The sequence below is a fragment of the Andrographis paniculata genome, unplaced genomic scaffold (genome assembly GCF_009805555.1).
Source record: "Andrographis paniculata isolate CXL003 unplaced genomic scaffold, ASM980555v1 Contig52END, whole genome shotgun sequence".
NCBI lineage: Eukaryota > Viridiplantae > Streptophyta > Magnoliopsida > Lamiales > Acanthaceae > Andrographis > Andrographis paniculata.
This window is the reverse complement of record NW_026137587.1, coordinates 5272467-5298016: the sequence shown is the minus strand read 5'-3', so window position 1 is coordinate 5298016 and position 25550 is coordinate 5272467. Positions and strand designations below refer to the sequence as shown.

Genomic DNA, 25550 nt, shown 5'->3' with positions numbered 1-25550 from the left:
ATAGTGAAAAATTGGAGTTAGTCTGGCTCATTGAACTGTTATCATGTTTTTAGAGTTTAGAAAATTACTCCATACAAGTTGTTTGGCATCAATTTGGTTTGTTTAGTTTATTCATATTTGGCTGCATATTTGCCCTTCATCATCGATCTTGTGGTCAAATACATTGGATTGGGCATTGGATGTTCTAAGTGAAATTCTTAATTGAGGTGAAAGTGCAAATTTTTGGGGGTTTTGAGAATAACTTAACACAATCTTGCTGTTAATTGCATCTTCAATTGGCTATTGGAAAGTATTTGGATGTCACTTTAGTAATTTAGGTATCGGAAAGAACTGTGCTCTTGCTAAAGCATCTTTCTATTATTTTCGTATGTCTAATTTCTTTGGTACTCTGCTTAAAACTACATTAGCACTGCTTGCATTAATCACTCTATTTTGATGGAGTTTGGAACATCTCCTACAGAACCCGGGTACGATCTTTTCAGTTTAATTTATTCGATTCACCTATAACAATTTGTTCTTGCATGTTCATTGTTCCATTTGTATTGTATTAGTTTTTCTGATTACTGTCCCGTGACTTGTGTTGGACATTTGGGCTAACAATATAGTGTGCAGTTTCTGTAATCTACAATGTATGTAATTGCATTGTGCACATGTTTTATGTATTTACAATGTATGCAATTGCGAAGATTATGCATTTGCACATAGTGAGTTATGGCAATGGTGGATTGAGATCATGTTCGACTCGGAATTAAAACAGAAAGCAGTGGATCTATGGATCGATTGAAAACATGACTTCATCTTCACTGAAATCTTGCAACCAATTCAATTCAGGCTTTAATGGGTCGATGAGAAGGGTATTCAAGTACATTAAGTTGTGTTGTAGCTCTAGCCAGTGGATCATAGTAAATATCTTTATAGTATTTGTTTTTTGCTGATAATCCTTGAGGACAGGTACTGTAAATTAAGGGATGGATTATGGTGCTGACCACTATGTTGATTAACCTTAGTATATGTGTTTGTTACGTTTATATTAATATAAATTGTGTGTTGTTTATAAGTAGGATGTGATACTTTACTTGCAGCCTTAAATTAAATTATAAATCTATTTGAGGTTTTATTTTTATTTTGTGTGGAACAATTTTTTCATGAGTTACTCTTGTGATCTTTCTTTAAATAAAATGGCTGTTATCTTTTATTAGCTTTTATAGGAGTTAGCCTTTTTGTGTTTTTAAAGATATGTTTTACTTTCTTATTTTGTAATAATAAAATCAAATCCAACCGTTATAAATCAAACATATCCTTAATTTTTTTAGTTATTCTTGATAGTCGATTTGTAGGAAAATAATTCAATGGTCAAAAAGTGTTTGTTTTTTTTTTTTTTTCAATGTAAAATATTACTCTTGCTCTCTCTCCCAAACATTCTGCAATATTTTTTTTTTTTTTGTTTGTCTCAAACTTACTGCAACATTTTTAAATTTAGAAATAATTAATACTTTCTCCGTTCACTTACAATGTTTACATTTACTTTTGGAGCGGTGTTTAAGAAATAATAATATTTTAATTATAGTGAGTAGTTGAAAGTAGTGTAACGACACTTTACTTTTTTGTGTAAAAGTAACGATGTGATGTAAAGGAAGGGTATTCGAAGAAAAAAAAAAATAAGGATATTTAATAAAATATTTACTTTGTAATTGGACGTTACAAAATAAAAATATATAAGCATTGTAAGTGGACAGAGGGAGTAATATTTATATACATATATTAATATGTACTTCACTTTATCTTATCACATCACTCAAATAAAAAAATAAATAATTATTTCTTTCTCCAATCATATAACTTGATATCCAAATTATCTCAAATTATTATACTTGCACGGTGTTTAAGACAGAGGGAGTACTAAATCAAGTCTCTATATGTTATATTTAAGAAAAAACTAAAAAAATTAGGTTTCTTTATATGCTATTTTTTAACAAAAGAAGATATCATATTTCAAATTTTATTTAATTTTTATGTAAAATACTTGAATATATACTGAGTTTTTACACCCTTTAGGTTTGGTAACCAACACTGATTAATTAAATATAAGCATTATTCACGTGTGCTTTATTGGTATTTTAACCCACAAAAAAATTCACATTCTTGCATATCTTCTTTTAACATAAAGGAAATGAAAGAACTAAAAAATATATATAATAAAGTGGAGTTTTTCTTTTTTATTTCAAAAATAATAATAAAAAAAATGATCTTATCATCTTGGGATCGCCAAAACAAGATTTTATACCTCACTGCTTTATTTAGGTGCAACTTGTTGCACGTTGAAGTAGCAGATGAAGTTTAATTTTGCTGTGTAACGACATATTATTTTATTATATAAACTAAATAAATTTTATATATTTTAAAATATTTTATGTATGAATATTAGTTGTATAGAAGCAATATTTTTTAAAAAATATGTATAAAAATTCAAGAAGAACTCAAACTCGAGTATTACTAGCCTAGTTTTTTTTCAAATTTTAGGATTTTTTTTTTTTTTCTTTTTAGGTTTTTTATTTAAATTTGATATTAGTTTATGATATTTTAGATAAAATTGATACTATATATTTACTGAAAATGATGATATTTGTTTACTTTTAATTTAAATTTTTTATTTAAATAATATTTTATAAAAAAATTAGTTATTTTATCACAAACCATGTAAATTGAATATTATTGATTTTAATTTTTAATCAAAGTCAAACACAATTTGAAATTTAATAATAAAAATAATTAATATGAAATCCATACCAAATAAATAGCGTGTATAAATAAATCTACGCAATTTATTATCTGACAACTTATTTATTTCGAAAATTCAAAATTTTGAAGTTGGTTTTTATTTAGTTAAGAAAAATATAATAAAACAAAATAATTTATTAAAGTGAAGTAGATGGAGAGCAGATGAGCGCACGTGTGAGTGGCCGACATGCAGTGGGGCGACCTGGCAGTGGAACGCACGTGCAGGACAGGGCTGGGACAATATGGGCCAGCCCATCACGTGCTCCTCGCATGTCAGTTGGGCTTGTAGATAAGCGCTATTGGTTTCGGTTAGGGTACAAAATAACCTCATTCTGGGCCCCACCTCCCTAATCAGAGTATTTTGTATTTTTAATTTAAAAAAAAAAATCTTGAATATAGAAAAATATATTGATAATATAAAAATTAATATGATATTTTAAAGTATTAATTTTTTTTTTGACAAATAGAGTATTATATTATATATTATATATGAATATATAATTAAATATTGTATTTTTTAAAATACTTATAGGAGAAGCATGTCGAATATTTATTTTATTTATATTTAAAATCAAAATTTCAATCACAAATAAAAGTTTAACAAACCCATAAATTACGAAATAAACTCTTTTTTTTTTAATTTTTTTTTAATTCTCTTTTACTTCTTTTTCAGTAGTGGGCTATTTATATAAAAAATATTTGAAGTTTTAAGGTTTTTGGTAGTTTTGAAAATCACAAAAAGTTGAATATTTGATATGGTTTAATAAATATGAAATGAATTTATTTTGTGTATTAAATTATTTTTAATATAATATTGTAAATAAAAATACATATAAATGTTTTTTTTTTTTTTTAAAAAAAGTTATTGTCAATAAATAATAATATTATTATTATATGTATATATGTATGTATGTATGTAAATTGAGTCTTGATCACTTGTAAGAATTTGAAGTCAACATGTAGAATAAAGTAGTGAAAATATGTAAAAAAACAATAAATGAATTAGTAAAGTAAATGGATGCAATATTGAATAAATAAAAAAGGAAAACTACCAATGATGTAAAAGAAATTTAATAAAAAGTTGAAAATTTAAGCATAAGTAACACAACAAACTTTTAACTTTGGTGGCAAAAAAAAATCTCCAAATTAACATCAATTTGCACCATCAAACAATTCTTGTTTCTTCATTTTTGTTTCTATCTCTCTTTTTATATTGTACACTTTATAATCAAAAAAATATTTTTCTATCTAATATATATATATATATATATGTATATAATTAATTAATTCAAAACAACCAAAAATATCATCAAAAGCAATCCAAAATATATACATGTCAACAAACAATTCAAATAAACAAAAGGCCATTTCAAGACATTGGTGTGTTTTTTTTCTATTTTATAATTTTATTTATTTATTATTTATTTTATAATTTTAATATGCATCAAATAATTGATTCCCAAGAGACACACACACAAAGACACAAAACAAAGGTATAAATGCTGAAGAAGATTTGAAGGAGATTTTATTTGAAAGACAGAAAACAAAGTATCAATGAATTGTTGTCCCTTTTGCACCCTTTCACATAGACACCATTGTTTCAATTATTGCACAACACCAATCTCCATTTAATTTAATTTATTTTCTTTGAAAAAAGAAACAAAACAATTTATGTGAGATCAAAATGGGATTATAATTTAAAATTCTTTATAAATATAAAATTGGACATTATAAAATATTTTTGAACTATATTATTATATTGAATGAACAGTATGATCATGGCATTTCTAATTTATAGGCAGATACTACTAATAAAAAATTTAAAGTATTTTAAATATAATAATAATAAGTGATTGTAACAAGTGGTTTCTTGATACAAACATTTAATTAATTTATGATAGTTGTATCTCATAAATAGCTCATCCAAGCCTTCGGACAATTTAATTTATTGCATGTAGGGTTGGTTTTAATTTCTTTCGATATATATCTACATATATAATACTATTAAATTATTAATGTCTTGTCCTGTTATGTCTATAAATATATATATATATTTAAAGTTACAAATATGGGGTTCTGCTTTTGACTTATGTGATAATATATACAACTAATTAGTTAAAACTAGCATTTCTATATATTATTATTATATGAAGAATATGTATATAACAATCAGTACTAATCAACGAATCACTGCCAAAATCTGTTTTATAGCCTCACATATTCTATTTCCGATGCTACTTTCTATCATCAAATTCAATATTTTCAATTATTAATTATATGTGGTTTCTTCATGCTTGTTAAATTGTTTTTTTAATTCCTAGCTAAGTTTTGCATGTCTATATACAATATATATATATAATTCTTTTTATAAAGTATAATGTATATTATTTATGCATGAAATTCTAATAGAATAGTGATTTTCAATGATTTTTGAAGAAAAAAAAATGTTCGAGGAAAATAAAACTAAGTGTGAAAAATACTATAAATTTCTTCTAAGTATAGCTAAAAAGGGATCTTCGAAATATATAAAGACATGCACACATTAGAATGATTGAGAATTAAGTTTGTGACTAATTAAAGATTAGGCATACAAAAAGATTCATCGTCAGTGTATTCAATAATCAATGGTGTGCTTATTTATGATTTCAATTTAATTTTGTATTATTTATACAATAAAATAAAATAAAGCTATATTTACACAAATATTTTTGAATTTTTTTATACTATTCATCAATATATATTTATTTTTCATAAAATGTTCATTAACTTCAACGTAACATCAATATATATTTATATAGTACTATGAGTGTATTTGTTTGGAAGATTTATAAGTATTTTAACTATTTATCTCATTTTTTTTCTCTCAAAAATATCAAATCAAGTTTTGTAAGAGATGACCTGGGAATGAGGTTGGACATGTGACCATGAGGTTATGGGTTCAAACCCCCGACAATCTCAGCTCATCTGCCACACTATTGATGTATGTATATTGTTGTTTTTGTTTAAAATTTATTATTTTGAAAATAATACTACAATTAAAATAACAAAACACTTTTAAATGGAAGAAGAAGGCACAATGTGAACATACGAATGGGTTTAGCGAGCGACGGACCCACGTGTAACTTTTGATGATTAAAGTTTAGCACAAAAAAAGAATTACCAACTTTGCGTGGGGCCTAAATGTAATTTCAATATTGCAAGTCAGTCAGTCAGTCTGAGTCAGGTCTGGTCAGTCACCAGGCTCATCAGCCACACTTGAATTGCATGCGTTAGAAAATATACATATATATTTTAAATAAGATTTGAAGTGTAATAAAATAAAATAAAATAGAAATCTAATGTACTAATAATTAGTGTAGTAAATGGGGTGGGGGGTTTTAAATAATATAAACATCGTACTTTGACAGCTACTTCCATCCAAGAAAATGGTCACCATTGAAGCTTATATATATAGACATACACACATAGCCTACTTTGATGATTATAATGAATCAATCGTGCCTAGACTAGAATAGCCTTTTAGGCTTTCCTTTTTCTCGAAGCCTTCCATTCTACTACTTACTTTTATCATTAATTAACGACTTAATTATTCCCTCCTTAGTCCACACAAGTCAATCATCTACTGATTTATGCATGTGCTTCTCTACGAAGTACCTAATTAATTAACAGATATTTTACTAATTACTACTCAATAACAGACAGCTTAAATGTAATCAAACACGGGATATATATTAAGATAATACAAAAAAATAACACATGCTAATTAACTCTAGTTACCTAACTAACCATTCCAGAATATTCTGTTGAATTGTATAATTATTTGATTCACAGCACATGAAAATAAGTCATTTAAGATATTTAGACTAAAATTTGAAGATAAAATGAGCACCACAAATACTAGCTAGCTAATTTAGAACAAAATGTAAAACCCCAAGCCAATCATTTTCATAACGAAAGCATGAAATTACACATAAGTTATTGTGATATTTAATTAATTATATTTTAAGGATTAGGAGATGAAGCCATTAGCAATGGCTTGATTCGTACCAACGTGAGTCGTCTCGTAAACTGGCAATTCCTCCATTCCAACGCCTGAAAGATTATCTAACTCGAATAAATCTGAACTTGCATAGCTTGCTGCGTCATCTTCGTCCTCGGAATTGTGATTTTTTACGTCGGAATTTACCAGATGATCGATCGGAAAGTCACGGTGACACTCCGCTTGATTTTTCCGGTGGTAGTTTTGAACCAAATCTCTGACGATTTCCTCCACTCGACGATTTTTGTCCATTGCTTGAGCCGTAAAATTCTCTTTGAGAACACTTCGGATCATGTTGTCATTTAGCTCAAAACTGGATGATTGTGTTTTGTTCGGGCGGTAATCGTCGTCTACGAACACGCTTACGGGAGAAAACCTGACGGATCTCTTCGCGCCGGTGGAGGATTTTCCCCGAGATGACGGCGTTTTGCTGAGGCATGACCGCGAAAACGAGGAGGCGGATGAACAAGTGGACGATTTCATAGATGGAGAGTAGCTATCTGAGATTTTAGGTTTCTTCGAATTTCCGCCGGCGAACAGAGAGTTCAGAAGGCCGGCGAGCTTGCCGCCGGGAGATATCGGCTGCTTCACTTTCTTCAAATCAGAGTATAATTTCATCGCTCGGGATTTCGCCTTAAGTATTCCGCCTTCACGCCTCGGCTCCTGCTCTACTTCGCTGCCGGCGCCGAAACCACCTCTATCGCAGCGGTGGAACTCAAAATTTTCACCGACTTTCTTCGGACCTCCAGTCCGAACAGGCTTTGGCCTTCTCATCTGAAACGATTCAGCTTCGGAGGAAGAGAAGAAACCTCCAACGCCACTGGAATCCGACGAACTCCAGCTGAAATCATCCTGATCTTTCCGCGACATCCTCGCCGGCGACTCAGGTACAGATTTCCTCCGAACGACGACCTTCTCGCTCACCTTCTCCTCCATCCATTTCTCGAACATGCGAGCGCGCCGGAAATCCATCATTTCTTCCTCACACTTGAGCGCAACAGAATTCGAACAATAACTCTTCTCCTTCCTCATAGATTCTCTGTAAATCACCAACTCCTCTTCTCCATGATCAATGGAGCGGTAAATCGCATCAAGTAGCGTCGAAGAGAAGGAGGCACTGTTACCGGAGTGCGAAGCTCGAGGATACCGTGAAGTAACATCCACCATGTCCTTCGATAGAAGAAACTAGAAAGAAACCAAATAACGGAAAGAAAGAAAGAGAGAGGCCTTGTGTATTTCGTTCTGGCTGTGGCGCTGTGGGTGGGCAGTGGGCTGCCTTTTATACTAAAGATCACAACACTCCAGGTCCGGGACCTCAAGTCCCCGAACTCCAGTGCATATCCTCTCATTGCATTTAATAGCTACTATTAATAAAAACAATTTTCGTAAAATTTAAATTTTTGAACATACAGTCATTTCATTTTCAACTACATAAAATAAATACAATGCCTTGAAAGATGGCAGAGGGCAAAATAATAGAGAGAGCTGCATGCATGCATGCATTTATGTGTAACCCACATTTCAAATTTGTATTCACAACAATTGATTTTGCCACGTGGACTCACACGTCATCAGCCATTTTTTAATCTTAAAATCCACGTAAGAAATTAAAAATAAAGATCATGTAGTATAACTTTTGCATATAAACAAGCATGCAAAGAAAAGAATAGAGAGGAGTCATTTTCTGTGCAGAAAGCAGGAAGATCAGAACAGGACACATTTGCTAATGGACTCATATTTCCATGGATAACAAGCAAGCTCTGGGCTCTGTAAAATGGCTATCTTTTTTCATTCATTCATACTATTCTACAGTCTAATAAAGCAGACAGCAAACGAGGCACAAAGATGACTGAAGATACAAACACAACACAAAAGGGGAAGGCACCTTCAAGATAGACTTATCATTAAACATCGAAAATAACCTGTGGGGTCGTCCTCATCGTCACCATCCTCTCACAGATTACAGATACAGTGGTTGCTGCTGCTTTAGCTGAAGGTAAAGAAGAATGTGGGGATGGATGCAAAGAGGAATTTATGTGCAATTACAAGAAAAAGCGATATGGACATCTTCAGCAATCCCAAGAACATCGAATACAAAATGCAGAATGCAGAAAAACACCTATCACTTTAGCCATACCCCCAACATATTTTCATGCATCTAACAATCGAAGAGTAGCCTGTTATTACAACTAGTGTGCTTTGTCAGGTCGAACAAAAGCGACAAAATAATAACCAAATGACAGGATAAAGCATCGAGGGCAAATATGAACAAGTTCTTTACAGCACAAGTAATTCAATTAACGAGATCAATGAAAGCTACAATAGAAGAGGTTAATTTCGAAAATGAAACAAACCAGGTGGGAGTGATCCGAGGAGCAACATTTTGCAGGTTCTCTTTTGCTAAAGCATGAGAAAAGCAATGTCTACCTTTGCTATTTTCAACTAATCAGTCCCACTTGGTCTACAACGTCATCTTTTTCTTTACCCTTCACTATCCAGAAAGCCGTGCTGTCAAACGGGCTATGCTTCACAATATATATATTTATCTAAAGAACTTTATATGGATGGTGAGAGATCTTAGGGAACATCACAAGATGAAGAGCTTGACCTGTTACATTAAGAGGCAATCTCATATATATATCCATTCAAATATACGTTCCGCTACTACTTGTGCTAACATAATTGCATCTCAAAGCACACTGAGGCCGTCAGCAAGAAGCTGAGGACACCACCGCCAAGGTCAGTTTGTTAGATGAAATAAATGATAAATGACGATGACAACACATGATGCAATGTATTGATTAAAATTAAAAAGTATTTTTTTCACAAGGTAGTAACGACAAAATTAGAAATACCTATAGCTAATGCCGGATCCTCAGGTTCTGAGGCTCCTACAAACACCATTTAGAAGTTCCCTGTCCAATTAAAATGTCCCAGTTGAGTTTGCTGATAGGCTCCCACTTGTGCTCCGGGAGCTGGAGGCGCCACACCGACACCAACATTATTTCCAAGGGTGGGGCCCAGGTGGTGAGGACTTGCGATTGGAGCAGGTTGTGGGGGAGGATGGTACATGCCCGGGAACTGCATGTGAGAGGATTGAGCAGCTGCATTGAAGGAAGCATGACTGCCATGTGACGTCAAATAAGCAGGATGTGGCGTTGGTGCCGGCATGTTGTAATATGAAGCTGACTGCAGACCCGGATGTTCCCTGGGGCTCATCCAGACTTCCGATGTTTCAGCCTGTTTAACAAAAGAAAAGCCTCTTCTGTGTTAATTTCCAAGAGAATGAAATCAATTCATGTTTTGCAAACTGGTCAATTGATACAACTTCCTTAATAGTAAGAAATAAAAGAATTAGAACATCATTTACAAACGAGAGGTTTCACATCTAGAAGCTTGAAAACCCAATAAGCTTGGAAACAACTAGCATGCAGTGTGCTTACAGAGAACCCTCCAATATAGATGCAAATGAAGTAATTACTCACACAACGCTAACATGTAAGTAATTCTAGCCTTCAGACGACACCATTAGGCGCACAAACTACAGTTGGTACTTTTTCTTGGTATTAAGCTACTTCTTCTGACAAATGTGTTAGCATAAGACAAAATGCCACGATTCTCCACATAAGATTATCCACAAACATTGTGTGTCAACTATGTGGTGTTTTTGCATCATGTATAGAACTTGAGTAGGTTGTTGCACAACAAAGATGAGCTAAAAATGTATATGTACCTGAGGGTTTGGGACATAAAGAGTATCTTTATACTTGAGTCGAGATGAATCATCATGTCCCACTGCACCACCAACAACGCCAGGTGTATTGACTGCATAGCCGGTTGGAGTGGTGTAATTTGCAAACCCAGTCTGACTGCCAGCAGGCACAGGCTTGTATTGCTGGATGCCATACTTCATCCCACTTGGTGTTAGATGGGAGCTGTTTCCAGGCATCAACACGTAACTGCTACCATTGGTAGGATGAGGGTAGGCAGGGTTGTTAGAGTAACCAGGCACAGGCATTGGTGGAACATAGACAGGAGATATAAACTGGCGATATGGCATGAGATTTGTGAAATGTGAAACATGAAGTTGGGGGTACATCTGGGCCAATTGCTGCTGCTGCTGCTGTTGATGATGCTGTTGTTGTTGCTGCTGTTGTACCATTCCAACTGCTGTCGAAGTAATAACGTTTGTTGTGTGCGAATTCAGGATCTGTCAGTAGAAACAAATCACCAAGACTTTAGTAAAACCTTAAATAGAGATTATCAATCAAATCAAAAGCAGACATTTATGTTCATGCTTCATTCTATCACAGCCTTTGAGGAAAATAGTAGCAAAATGATTACATTCACCTCCCTTGAGAAATAAACTGGATAAGAAAGATCATAATGACCCTGAATCCACTCTCTCGCTATACAGCATCAAGCTTACAAATGCTTTATTGAATCATTGTAGGGACTCCAATACTTATGTGGATGGAGGTTTTGCATGTGCACAAGTATATATGTGAGCTTGCATGTGTTGGAGCATATATGTACGAGTGTGAATATTAGTTTATGAAGGAGACATGGTGTGTGAAAAAAGAGTTACCATTAGCTAATGACAATACAAAGGTTTGATTCTAACCTCTTGAGATGATGGAAGACCCGAAACCGTTTCTTCAATACTCGGGCGGAAGTATGACACTTCATAACCTACCTGATGGCCATAGTCCTGGATGCAGTAAAAGAAAAATGTAAGATATAACATGCTTGGGCAGGTTGTTTAAGCTAAGAAATATTACTAGATCTACTTTTCAAAATCCTCTAAGAACATGTGAATAAACCAGAAACCGGGTCAGTTAATGAGTGATAGAATTGGAGCTCACTGTTAAGGTAGGTATCGCAGAATGATTCTGATGTTGAAGAGATTCTGGTTTGTATGATTGGGTATTCTCTTGCACCAACCCAACATCTGCATAATTGTCAGAATTCTGCTGACTCAAAGACTGATTCTTCTCAATCGGTTTATTCTCATGTTCTGCACCTGAGGAAGGAGAATCAGATCCTGAAATTCGGACAGGGTCTTCCGCCATCTCTAACAGATTGCCCCCAGCAGGTTCATTTCCGGAAAATTCGGGGACTGAGACTGAAACACTACCAATTTACGAAAGTCTGTCACTTCTTCTAGGAGTTTAACACAACAAAAGGCTACACCACTTAACATATAAGCTCATTCCTATGTATAAATTATCCCATCCCAGTTAGAAGGCAAGTATTACTAAATCCAGTCTAGTAAGAGGAAAGACTAATAAACACTTTTTGATTAAGTATCCTAATAGGCGAGTAAGCTCTCCAAGGTATATACCTTGAAATGATGATCGAGTACCAGCAAAATATATTCTCACTTTACAAATTTGCTCTAGCAGCTGAGCCTACTTTTATAAAAATTTCAATTTTAGCAATAATAACAATAATAAGTCTACTTTGACTTTATACAGTTTGCTACAGCTAGAATCAGCATCACAAAAAAATTGAATGAACCATTGGAATTACCTTGATATTTGAAAATATTAATTTTATTAAAAAGGTATTATGTTTCACATAATAGATTGGTAAAGATTCACAATTCTCAAACCAGTGATGAAGGTGCAAGCACAATCTTCATAACACGTAAAAAGTAACATACACCATTCAGATATTTAACTAAGGAATACAGCTGCAAGTAAACAAACCTTTGAGAAGGTTCAGTAAGCAATTCTGCACCCTCATCAGTTATGCAAGTTGAATCCATGGAAGCATCTAAATTAGTACCCAGGCTGCCAAAGGTCAATCGGCATCTGTCTGTCTCAGAAACCCGGATATGTGGAGCTATAATTACATTTTGACTCTCTGATATGTTCAATTGCAATAGGTCTTCTTGCATTTGAGCTGAATCCCTGTTCAAATCTAGTGAATTCTCTGGAGGAGGAATAGTAGATTTTCCAGAAACACCAATAACCCCAGGACCTTTGGTGCTTGGTTTTAGACTTGACTTTGGCTTCCACTCCTTGTTAGGCTGAGGAGCTACAGCAGAAAGCTTCAATGAGTTCTCCATGAATAACTACAAGTGCAAATCAGAGATCATCTTGTATAAATGGAAAAAATACAATCTATTATATTTACTTTATTGTAAGAAACCAACAATGGCTACAGAGTAATGATAATGTTTGTGTTATAGAATCAAAAGCAATTAGTATTCTTTACCCAGATTGACAAATGAACTCATAGAGCCTAACAAAGATGTGGGCAACTGCACACTTCAAAGCACAGTGTTTTTCCATCATCAAAGCACATAACATACAGTAGAAAATTCAAAACACTAAATATATGTGTTTTGTAAGCAATTCAATGAGTGGAACAATTAGCAATACCACAAAACATGTTTCTGTGGATATTCTACTATATCTTGAAAGCAGATACCCATCGTACCTTTATGATGACTGGTGAATTGTGAAGTCCTAGTAATATGTTGGTTACTTGAAGGGGGCCGGCCTGCGGGTGGATCGAGTGCAACAGCCTCAGGTGACACAAATTGGCTGGATTGGTCACTTTCAGATATGGCATTGAATGGTTTTCTCAACTCCGGTGAGTGGCCAACTTGTCCTGAATGGGTATTGGGCAGAGAAGTCTTTTGAGACGATGAAAGCTTACTCGAGTTTCCAGATGACAGACGACGCGGTCCCACAACTCCAACATCCCGCCTGATTGTTCCGATGTTAGCAGCAGGTTTGGAATGAAGGGGAGGCACATGAACAGGGTCTGAGGAGGAGGAATAAACCCCTGCCACAGAAGTGCTTGAAGCATGAGTAGAATTTAATTGAGGGCTGTTTGCTTTTGTCTGCACTTGTGAAGCGGCATTTGGAGTCAGAACACGCCTCTCCCCAGGCACTTCTCTGTGATCATTACCACTAGATGTAGAATCCTTCATTTGCCTACTTTGTGAATTGGCACGACTGTTTAGAGCCTGAGATGAATTCTGACTACTGGGAGCCTTTTGATGACCAGAGGATTCGGTTGAATTACTGCAAAAGCTAAATTATAAGCAATACTCATACAGAACACACCTCATAATTTAAGAAAGATAATTTTATGCTTCCATTCTCTTTTTTTTTCCCATTCTTTTCTGTGTGTTTTTCTCGGAACAACAAAGGGTGAGAAGGTCAAAGCAACTTAATCCTTGAGAGCAAAATATATATTGCATTACCAAACCAACATTTAGGTTAGGCACTTATAGGAAAGAGAAGGAACAAGAATACATCAATTTTGTACCTCTTCATGGACCCACTGGAGATCACCCCCTCGCTTTTGGAAGTTGAGTTCTGAGCAACCTTCGAATCTGCATTAGCACCATTATTAACTCTGTTGTCTCGAACAATGCGGAACTCACGGGTAGCTCCTGCATCAAGTAAGCAGCATTCATCACTTAGCTGAGAATGCACATGGATTCTAGAAAAATAAAACAATAAGACATAAATCCAAAGAAAAATATCAATAAAAATCTACACCTTCAGAAAAGAATATCATACATTGTAACAAACATTTCCCACAGATATTCAAAAATCGAATCTAAGTTGCCAGACAGTATTTACAATTTATTTCTTGAAGTTCCGATATCAGTTCATGAGCCTAGTAATACTTAGCATTCACAAGATAGTTATGGAAATGATTTGGGGTAACAAGTGTACAATAAGATAGCTCCAATAAACAGTTTTTTTTTTTTTTTTTTCTTTTTTTGTTGGCTACAATAGATATTCCTTATATGTCATCATGATCGAAGAGGCAGCATATGGTCGGCAACCATGGAGAATTTCCTATATCATACCTGCTGGAAAATAACAAACTTCTAGGAGACTTACCAGATGCTATATTTCGACCAGATCCACCCCTTTGTGTATTACGATCAGACTGCGTAACATACTTTGGTGGTAGCGGTGCTGGCTCAGTAATTTTTCGAGGGCTGGAAAATGACAAACTTCCAGGAGACTTACCAGATGCTACATTTTGACCAGATACACCTTTTTGTGTATTATGATCAGAAAGCGTAACATACTTTGGTGGTAACAGTACCGGCGCAGAAATTTTTTGAGGTCCTGCAGCAACATGTCTCTTATGCTCTGGATTCTGAGACAACACACACATGGATAAATTTGGGGAAAATCCATACGTACATAACTTTAAACAAAGAAATAACATATTCAACTGCACAATGAGACAAAAATCTTTCATTTAAATTCCAGAAACATATGATAGAAGTTCATCTATCCATTGAAGAACATTATACTTTCAACCAAGCAAAATAAGGAAAACACCTGTTCTTACTAGAGGAGGTTCCATCGAATATAATCAAAGCTAAAAGAGAACTGTTCAAAATTCTACAACTGATTCTAATAGAAACTTGAAAAATACCTCTTTCTTCTTGTCCCTCTTTCTTTTCACCTCATGAAAAGGATCTGCATTTGATAAGTCAGCCAATAGAAAAATGAATTAAAACACTTGTACATGAAATGAAAATACTTAGTAACAGCAGAAGACCAGATTTTACTATCCAGAAGGTTAAGCAAAGAAAAACAAGAAAGCGTAAATCTAAATAAACTGTCGCTGGAAAATTCTGGAGAGTAGGGAAAAGGGCTCTAAAATTTTAGTAAAGTTTAAACCAACCAGATTTCCATGTTCATGGAGGAACCAATTACATTTATGCAATTCTACCTAAAAATCATCACAATATATGAAATTGCAATCAATAACCACCAAATTCCACTACTTCCTAAAGTCATCCCTGAACTCATCTTCAACTGTTGTTCAATACCACTTTCATATCCAAAACATCTAAACTCTCTGGAACCAAACAAGTAGACTTTGTATTACACTAACACTAATAATTAGTCAATAAGCAAAATATGTTCCGGAAACAATCTCAGAAAGAGCCTTCGAGGTTTTCACACAAACAAACAAGAGCAACGACAAACCATTAAAACCACAAAACTGGGAAAAACGAACCTTGATTGAGCAGTTTTTGAGTGGTTTCATTAGGATCCATATTGGTCTCTTTAAGCACCACATAAATATCAGCATCAGAGTGATTCCTCACAATTTCTTTAATCGATTGAATGGTCCTTCGGACGCCCGCCGATAGAATTTGTACCTCCCCACCTTCGATTCTGGAGCCGGATACCATCGCCACACGCCAATCGAATGAAGAGCAACAGAACGACGCCCAGACAACGCGAATTCTTTGTTCAGTCAACCCAACAAAGAAAATGCGTCTAAAAGAAGCGGTGAATTGAGCAGCGAGGGTTTTGGAATTGAACAGGGTTTTGCGTTCGAAGAATAAAACGGCTGACACAGAGAAAGGAAAGAGACAACGGGACAGGAGGACGAAACGGAGCGAGGGTTTTTGAATTTGGGAAATTGAAATTATGTTTATGTCCAAAAACACCATTTTTATTAAATTTTATTATTAATAATAATTTTATTTAAATTTAAAACCATGTTCGGTTTCAAATTTCTCATGGGCCTCAATTAAGGCCCAACCCGTTTTATTAATATATTAGTGTAAATTTATATGAAATAAATAATTACGTAAATAGTAGAATTTATTTTGATCTCTTTTATTTAAAAGAGGGATGGAATAAAATACTTTTTTTTTAATTAAATAATATATTTTGATCTAATCTCAACTCTACTTTTTATGTTATTATTATTAATTTCTATTAATCTGAAAATATTGTAATAATGTTCGTTCTAATAATTATTATTGACATATTTTCAAATAATAATTTTTTTTTTATTACGAGTATTTTAAATTAAAAATACAAAAGAAACTCATCCTACAAATTTTGAATTATATAATACAAATTAAGAATTTAGACTTTATATCTTTGATTATAAATAGTTATGAAAACTATGTAGTAAAATAATTTATATTAAATTATATTAAATTGAAAATATACAAAATAGCAAATAAATTGATTATTATGAACAACGATTTGCGCTCAATCTATTTAAATTTGAAATTTTGATTTGTATTGTTTAAATTGCAAATTTGACTTCGTAAATTGATTTTCTTTAGGAAAATACTGTCAAATTCAAACTTCTGTCTATCTATTTAAATTTGAAATTTTGATTTGTATTATTTGAATTCCAAATTTGACTTCATAAATTTGATTGATTTGGAACAATATAAATTCAAACTTGCGCTCAATCTATTCAAATTTAAAATTTTGATTTGTATTATTCCAATTAGAAACTAAATTTCACAAATTTGATTTTATTGGAGCAGGACAAATTTAAATTCGCACTCGATCCATTCAAATTTGAAATTTTGATTTGTATCATTCAAATTGCTAACTCTACTTCATAAATTTGATTATTCATGAGCTAACATAAATTTAATCTTGCGTTCATCTATTCAAATTTTAGAATTTAATTTTTTTTGTCAAAACTGAAAACTCAACTTCATAAATTTGATTGTTTGAGAGCAATATTAATCAAAACTCCCGCCTACCCAAATTTAAAATTTTGATTTATATTGTACAAATTGCGAACTCAACTTCATAAATTTGATTGTTCAAAGGCAACATAAGCTAAAGCTTGTGCTCAATTTTTTCAAATTTGAAATTTTGATCGGTATCATTCAACTCTAAAATTTAAACTAGACTTCACACATTTTATTGTTCGGGACCAACATAAATTCAAACTCGCCACTCGATCTATTCAAATCCGAAAATTTGATTCGTGTCGTGAAATTGCAAACTCAACTCCATAAATTTGATTGTTCGTAGCAACATAAATTCAAACACGCGCTCGATCAACTCAAATTTGTGCAAAGTATTTTCTCGAGATCTAGAATTCAACGTCTTTCTTGACTCACCGATGCTACAGAATAACAGAAAAACAACAACCCGACGAACTGTGCCTAAACGATCAAAAGAAAAGAATTCGATCCGAAACATTTCGATACACATTGCTCCGCCATCCAAATCACAAGTACTGCTGTTGAATCCGAGCTCGATTCTCCTCCCACCACATCCTCGCGTGCATTTCCTCGAATCTTTCTCGGCTGCATCGACCAATTCCAAGTTGGATGTCAATATCCGGGGTTTAATTTATTCGTATACATGATCATAATGTATTTAAATAGAGGTTTATACCTGAAACGAACTCTCCTAAGCTCCCGAGCGCCGCCTGGCAAAGTTCTAATCGTAATGTAGACTCCAGGCTCGTCTTGCTCGACCCACTCGCTCTCTAAATCGCTGGCATTGCTCGCTGAAAGCTCTCCCGAGTGGTCGAACTCCTCCCCTGCTGAAGAACTCGATCGTGCAGAAGCGTCGACGGACGATGTCTCGGTTTTGGCAGCACAGATGCTGGAGAGCTTTGGAGCTGCGTTACGACCGCCTGATTCAGGATTGGGACGAGAATGCATTTGTCGATGTTCGGGAGAATCTGTAGATGGAGAACTGATTCCCGTCGGGTGGTGGTATCGGGGCGAATGCTCTTTATCCACAGATGGCGTCGCGGGGCTATCCCCAGCAGAATCGATTTTCGAGTCCTGTGAAGTAAAAATGTAAATTAATCAATGACGAAAGTTATAGAAAAAGAAAATATGTTTAGCTTCACAGAGCAGAGGGCACCTCGTCGTTTTTGGTTCTTGGTGGATTTGGCAGCGGCGCAGCATGACTAGCAAACCTCTGGACATTGTAGAGTTCCATAACTTTGTCGTAATTCTCTGCCCACCATCGTTGCGCTTGCCACTTATTAAACATCTCTCGGCTGTAAAGACCATCCGGTTTGAAGCACACAATCAGAACATACGAAGAAATCGTATAAACCATATCTTTAAAAGAAGCAAGTACATAAGAAATGGAAAAGTGCACATCTTTATTTAATATTGAAACATAGAAATGTTACTTCTGTGCTTTTTAACCTACTGTTTTATTTCATTGCAATCGAACTTAAATCACACCATGCACAGAACGACTAACAAACTAGAAGAAATGCAGTATGATTTTAGTCCTTCAGATAGATAAATGCCAATCAGTTATCTGCAACTAAAATGAGCTATAAATGGTTTGTGATTCAACGAAGATCAATACATTGTGACAAGCAATCAACAATTCAAACCCAATTCATAACCATGCTAAGATATTTCCAGAGGAAATTTAATGAGTATCGTGAGCTGATAAAGACAATAGCAAAAAGCATGAGAGTTTGCTAGTTAAGGGCTTTCCTAATTCAATCGTTTTGCGCCATATCATTTGTCCCGATCCACTTAAACAACTAAAACTAAAACCTTACCCATCTTAAATATCTTCGATCCTGATCTAGTTTCGCGAATTCATGTGGAAAGTGACTAAAAGTTGATGTGAATATAATAACCCCATAACCAAGAAGCCATTTGTCGAAGGACCACTTTTTCGAGGGGCCACCTCCATAATTTTGGGGGGGCATGGCAACAGGGTGTGTGCTGTGCCCACATATATCCCATTAAATTCAACGCCATCGAAAATTGAAATAAATTAACATACAACAATTTTCAAACAATCAAGACAACGACCCATCAAAACCATCTTCAAACTTACACAACTTGAACAAATCACAATTTTCGAATGTACAGATAAAAGGGAGTTTGCAAGCACCAATGGTAGTAAGTGCAGAATTACTCATAACAAGACAATGTAACCACACAAAACAAAAATAAGAACCTGAACAGAGAAAGCCATTCAATTATCGAACAAAATGCAGCTACTACGCCCACATTTATTATGCGGCGCAGCCAAATATGGAACGGCACAATGTATTGTTTTTCCATATCTTCGACTAGTTTATCCCATTGCTCACAAATATCTTATCCAAAGCCATATAAGCATATACAGACACAGCAGCAATCATTCATTCTAATTATCGAACTTCGAACAAATTGTGAAAAAACGTGTTTACCTGAATTGAATCCTCTTTAGATCATTTCCACCACGAGGCGACGACACAAATGTGATCAACACTCCCGGTTCGACCTGCGCAATCCATTCTTTCGGCTCATCTTCCTCCAAGAACAACACTGACTCAATTCTACTGCTAACCGAAGCAGGCGTGGCTGAGCCACTGGAGAAAGCCTTCATATCCTTTCCCCAAAGGCGTGGGGTTGAGTTGCAGCTGCCGGCTCTTCTATACGAGCCGTAAAACCTTTCAGACGCCGAGCCGACCTCTGAGTCCTCATAGGTACGGCCGAGATCCCGGCCCGACGAGCCCGAACATGGCTTGCAGCTCTTATATGCATCTGAAGCCTTTACAGCAATGTCCTTGATCTAAAACAGATGTATGAAAAAACTTATAAATGTCTAATTGACAGATTGAAGAAAGCAAGGAGAACGAAGGAATAGCAAAAATGGCGACAATAACAGCTACAGCAATTAAGGTATAGAGCTTAATCGATGAGAAACAACAAATCCAGAATAGCAAGCGAATGAATCGAACGGAACTGAGGCAGAGGTTAGTGTTTTGTTTTACCTGAGAAGTGAGGCTTTTAGCGGATGGCTTGGTTAGAGCGGCGGAGACGGCGGCGTTGTCTTCGTCTTCCGGCTGCTCTTGGAGAGATCCGGCGGTGTTGAGTTGCTTCGAACAGGCTATGCAGGTCAACATTGCTCGCTGTAAACGGAAATGGAATCGAATCCCCTAAAAATCAGCTGTGAGGTTCAAATCCTGGCAAAGAAAAAAAAAAGGCTGAAATTCGAAGAAATTGGAGGTGGTAAGAGTCGGTACTGAAATTGGGAATCACAAGGTCGGAACGTCAATGGCGGATTCAAATCCTGCAGAGAAGGAAGGTTGTGAAGATTGGGAGCATGGCTATGGATCAAGAAAAGGAGGATGGATTGAATATTGTATTTGTTGGTTCAAAGTTACAGCTCACTCATGGTCATGGAGGAGGAGTGAGAAAGTGGGTAGCTCTAGCGCAGCTGGAGAGCCAAACAGCCAATGCAACTATGCAACTCTCTCTCTCCAGACTATACTGTGTAGCCAGCCAGCCAGCCAGCCTCCCTTGAGAATAAAAAATTGGCGATCAGAGTGAGGAAGTGTTGAGAGTGAGAGTGAAGAAGCTGTAGAGATTTGTGGGGTTCTCTGTACTGAGGAAGAAAGGTCCAACTTGTATCTATCTATCTCTATACATTGAATTTTATTTTATTTTTATTTTAAATTGAAAAATGCATAAAAATTATTTTCTATATAAATAAATAAACAGACATAAGATTTAATGTAAATATTGATAATTTCGTACATGGCATACATCCATTAAATATTTTTATGTACAATACTCCAACGGTCAAAACTAGGCTAGGGAACACAATTTTATAATCCCATTTTGTCCAAATATCTTAACAACAAGACAAATATAATAAATCTTGTTTCAATCGTAATAAGGGTATTAATATTTAAATACTATTACATTTTATAAAAAATAATATATTTAATTTAATATTTTTTATTTGTATTACTCCCTCCATCCCACACTGCTACACCGTAGACAGGAGGTGCGTAATCAGTAGATAATTAAGAATATATTAGTGAAAATAATTATTCAATAATATAAATAATTATAAATTAAGATTAAAATAACTAATTAGTTTAATTAAAATTTAAAAAAAATAAAATTAAAAAGTTTAAAATAAAATTAAAGTGTGTAATCATTTCAAAAAAGAAAAATGACATGGCATGTGGAAGAGACAGAAACAGCACCTTGGACATGTTACCTGGAAAATAGAAACCAAACACATTCTAAAGTTTGGATGAAAATTAAGTTAAGATGCATGCATTACTTTGGTGTATTTAAAATTTTTTGTAACTTAAAATGGACGTTAAAGAACAATAATAATAATAATAATAATAATAATAATAATAATAATAATAATTGCATTTGAATTAAATATTGACCTGCCACCATTAATTTAGGTGATAATTGAATTTCACTACCATAGCATGACCAAAATTAAATGTACATTCATGAAGGTGTCAGTCCCTACATGTATGACTATTTGAAAACACAAATATACACACAAGTTCTATTTGTTATTTATTTATTTATTTCACAATTTTTATAAAAATATACATTTTATATATTTTTTGTAAAATAAAATTATTTAAAATAAATATAAATCAAACATATCGCTTCTTAAGGGTTAAAAAAAGGTCGAGTTCACATGGTCCAATAATACTATAATCTGAGTAACATGTGTAATTGGATTAGTTTTCATTTTTATTCGGTATTAGTCATTATATATTTTTATTCATTGAGCAGGACTTTTTAGCCCCCAAACATTCACCTAGAGTTTTATGTAAGGATGTGTTTTTTAAATTAAAATCTATATAATCAAAATTTATCAAATTAGATCTCAATATAAAAAATTCATCAATTTTGGTTCCAATATAAAAATACTCATTAATTTTAGTCCCAATATAAACAATTTCAATCACTTTTGGTCATATTATAAACAATTTTAATCAATTTTGGTCCCACCGTTAAAAAACTAACGAAAATTGCTGACGTGGACATGACGGAGGTAACGTGGTAGTTGATCTGGAAAGTACACGGCCATGTGCAATTATATGCGGCCATATTGTTACATGGCCATGTATATTTCAGTGTATAATTATATATGGTCATGTTGTTACACGGTCATATAGAATTTTACACGCCCATGTTATTACATGACTATCGATACGACCATGTATAAATTCTACACGGCCGTGTACTGTTTTGGTCTAAAATTTTAATTTTTTGTTATATTTTTTAATATTTTTTTTTTGAATTTAGAATAGTTGATATAGTTAAAATAGAAAAAAAAAAATCAATGATAATCATAATATATTTAAAATATATCAATTTGAGTTCAAATATAGGTATTTATCGAGTATGTTCTTTTGAAAAATTTTGTCTAAAATTCTACTATTTAGCAAAATATTTTTTATAAATTTTAAAAAGATTTTCATGAATAATAAAATTTTAGACAAAACATTTCAAATGAATATATCTTATAAATTTTTATATTTGTATTGAAATTGATAAATTTTAATTATATTATAATTACTATTGATTTTGTGCATTTTAACTATATCAACTATTTTAAATTCAAAAATAATTTCTTTTAATAAAAATATAACAAAAAAATAAAATTTTAAATTAAAATAGAAATGTACATGACCGCATATAATTGTACATGACCGTGTAACAACATGGCCATGTATAATTATACACTGCAATATACACGGTCATGTAACAACATGACCGTGTACTTTCCAGCTCAACTGCCACGTCACCTTTGTCATGTCCACGTCAGCAATTGCCTTTAGTTTTATAACGGTGGGACCAAAATTGATTAAAATTGTTTATAATGGGACCAAAATTTATTGAAATTATTTATATTTGGGCTATAATTGATGAGTTTTTTATATTGAGACCAAAATTGATAAATTTTTGTTATATTGGAACCAAAATTGATTTTTTCCCTTAAAATAATTATTAAGTATAATATTTAATAAAAAGTTATAGTAATAATATACTCCATCCCTCGTCCAATTATGTGCTCATTTGGAAGACACTAGTTTTTACAAAAAAATAGAAATATTTCTTTTAAAGTAAAAAAAATAGAATGATAATAAATTTAAATGAAAATAAGAAAAAAAAGTATGAAAAATGTATTTAATAACTAAAATAAAATATTATACTTATATCATCATTTTTATAATTCAATTCGTAAAAATAAATTAGCTAGAAAATAACAAAAATTAAAATAACTAGTTAGTCTAATCCAATATATCTTTCAAGATACACTTGTATCTATCTAAAGTTTGTAAATCTTGAATTCGGATTGAGATTTCGTATATATATACCGATAGATACAATGAAAAAGATCACTACGTGAGAAATTGTGATAAAGATTTGGAGTTAAGGATTAATTGTCACGTGTGTTAATTGGACCTTTACTTAAATTCATTCAAATAATTCTAAGCATTACATAAAATAAATAAAATAATATTAAAAATCCAATTCTATATCTATTTTGAATATATTCCGAATCAAATCTTTCTAAGATTTAAATAAATAAAATATCTACAAACTTTCATATATATATATATATATATATAGCCCTCCACACTTTACAATTTCTTTCATTCATTCTATTCCCAAACTTAATTATGGTTCCATTATACTTCTTCATTCATTTCTTTCTTAGTTCTCACACCAGCAACAATGGCTCGCCAGTACATTCCGAACGACATCATTTTCGAAATCCTAACTCGAACTACATTGCAAACGTTAGATGTATGCAAGTGTGTCGCCAAGTCATGGAGTGAGGATATCATATCAAACCCGACTTTTCTTCCCAAGTATTGTGAAAGAACCAAAAATTTGTCGGGATTCTTTCTTCAAGACATTCGACGTTGGGGGTACGTCTCCATGTTCGTATCCGTCGATGGATCATCATTTGATCGTATGGCTCGCCTTCTCAATGGTATGAAGATATTGGCGTCGTGCAATCAAGGGATTTTATGTTGCGAGAAAATAATAAACTCACGATATTGTCGATATTATGTTGGGAAGCCGGCTGCGGAACAATGGCTACCGTTGCCTAATCCTAAGCTTCGACGTCGGACCGAAGGAGTTGCCATAAGGGTTTTCGAGTCTAATCCTTTATCGTTCAAGATTATTCGAATTTCAAACAAAGAGTTTTGAAGTAAGTTTTTTATTTTTGTTTTTATTTTTTACCATGTTGTTTAACTTGAAATTAGGCTTCGAATTTCAATTGTTGAAATATTTTATATATTGTTTATTAAATTTTCCAAAAATATATATAAACACAAAGTTAAATTAGTACTGGGATATTTATCAGAGATGGCGATGAAGCATGCAGGGAATATATGAATTTTGCTAGTTTAATTTTTTTTTTTTATTGCTCTTGAATGTGATTGTTTGGGAGTTTGGATTATGGATAATAAAATTTTCAATTTATATTATTGTTTAATTTAGTGTTTGTTTTGGAGTTTGGATTTTGGTTTGAGATTGAATAGTATAAATTTGAATTGGTACGTGATATAAATAAGTATTGATGTGATTTTTAATATAAAATTGGTTCTTAATATAATATAAAAAATAAAAAATAAATCTTTTATTTGATATTTTGAAAAGAAAAAAAGTACAAATAGTGCTAAAAAACACAATAATATTAAAGTGGAATTTGTTTGGTTTTGTATTTATTTTCGAATATAAAACTTATGGTATTTATACTGCTGCACAAATTTTATATTGAAATAATTTGTATTTTTTTAGTATCTTACTAATAATTAAATTTTTGTTTATTATTATTATAATATTTCTTTTTTCTTTCTTAGGTCCTCAGATTACTAAGCAACTCGTCGACTATCAAGGAAGACTTGTACCCGAGCCCGGCCGGTTTTTATAACTCAGGAACCATTTTATTACACTATTTTTCGAATATAAAACTTATGGTATTTATACTGCTGCACAAATTTTATATTGAAATAATTTGTATTTTTTTAGTATCTTACTAATAATTAAATTTTTGTTTATTATTATTATAATATTTCTTTTTTTTTTCTTAGGTCCTCAGATTACTAAGCAACTCGTCTGGGGTTTCGAACTAGTGACCTTATAGTTATTAAAGACTTACACAACCTGTCATGCCAACTTAGCTATCTACTTTAAAGT

The 25550-nt window shown here is 33.1% G+C and overlaps 3 protein-coding genes and 1 long non-coding RNA gene across 4 annotated transcripts; 1 reads left to right on the top strand and 3 right to left on the bottom strand.

Annotated features, from left to right (window-relative positions):
- Positions 1–6559: 6559 nt before the first annotated feature.
- Positions 6560–9481, bottom strand: LOC127254329 (protein BIG GRAIN 1-like A). Its single transcript, XM_051279390.1, has one exon. It carries the CDS (start codon positions 7982–7984, stop codon positions 6788–6790), a length of 1197 nt encoding a protein of 398 aa, XP_051135347.1. The 5' UTR covers positions 7985–9481; the 3' UTR covers positions 6560–6787.
- A 121-nt stretch (positions 9482–9602) lies between these two features.
- LOC127254322 (uncharacterized) lies at positions 9603–16245 on the bottom strand. Its single transcript, XM_051279379.1, has 10 exons — positions 15833–16245; positions 15242–15285; positions 14692–14956; positions 14105–14231; positions 13265–13857; positions 12529–12859; positions 11683–11950; positions 11442–11528; positions 10551–11027; positions 9603–10057 (listed from the first exon to the last, which is right to left on the bottom strand). The coding sequence occupies exons 1-10, from the start codon at positions 16008–16010 to the stop codon at positions 9722–9724; spliced, it is 2706 nt and encodes a 901-aa protein (XP_051135336.1). The 5' UTR covers positions 16011–16245; the 3' UTR covers positions 9603–9721.
- A 1278-nt stretch (positions 16246–17523) lies between these two features.
- LOC127254993 (protein Brevis radix-like 2) lies at positions 17524–20472 on the bottom strand. Its single transcript, XM_051280393.1, has 5 exons — positions 20339–20472; positions 19772–20136; positions 18466–18604; positions 17986–18383; positions 17524–17894 (listed from the first exon to the last, which is right to left on the bottom strand). Exons 1-5 carry the CDS (start codon positions 20468–20470, stop codon positions 17816–17818), a joined length of 1113 nt encoding a protein of 370 aa, XP_051136350.1. The 5' UTR covers positions 20471–20472; the 3' UTR covers positions 17524–17815.
- LOC127254994 (uncharacterized) lies at positions 19934–20580 on the top strand. Its single transcript, XR_007839536.1, has 2 exons — positions 19934–20050; positions 20181–20580. It is a non-coding gene; the product is annotated as an uncharacterized LOC127254994 (long non-coding RNA).
- The last annotated feature ends 4970 nt before the right edge of the window (positions 20581–25550 follow it).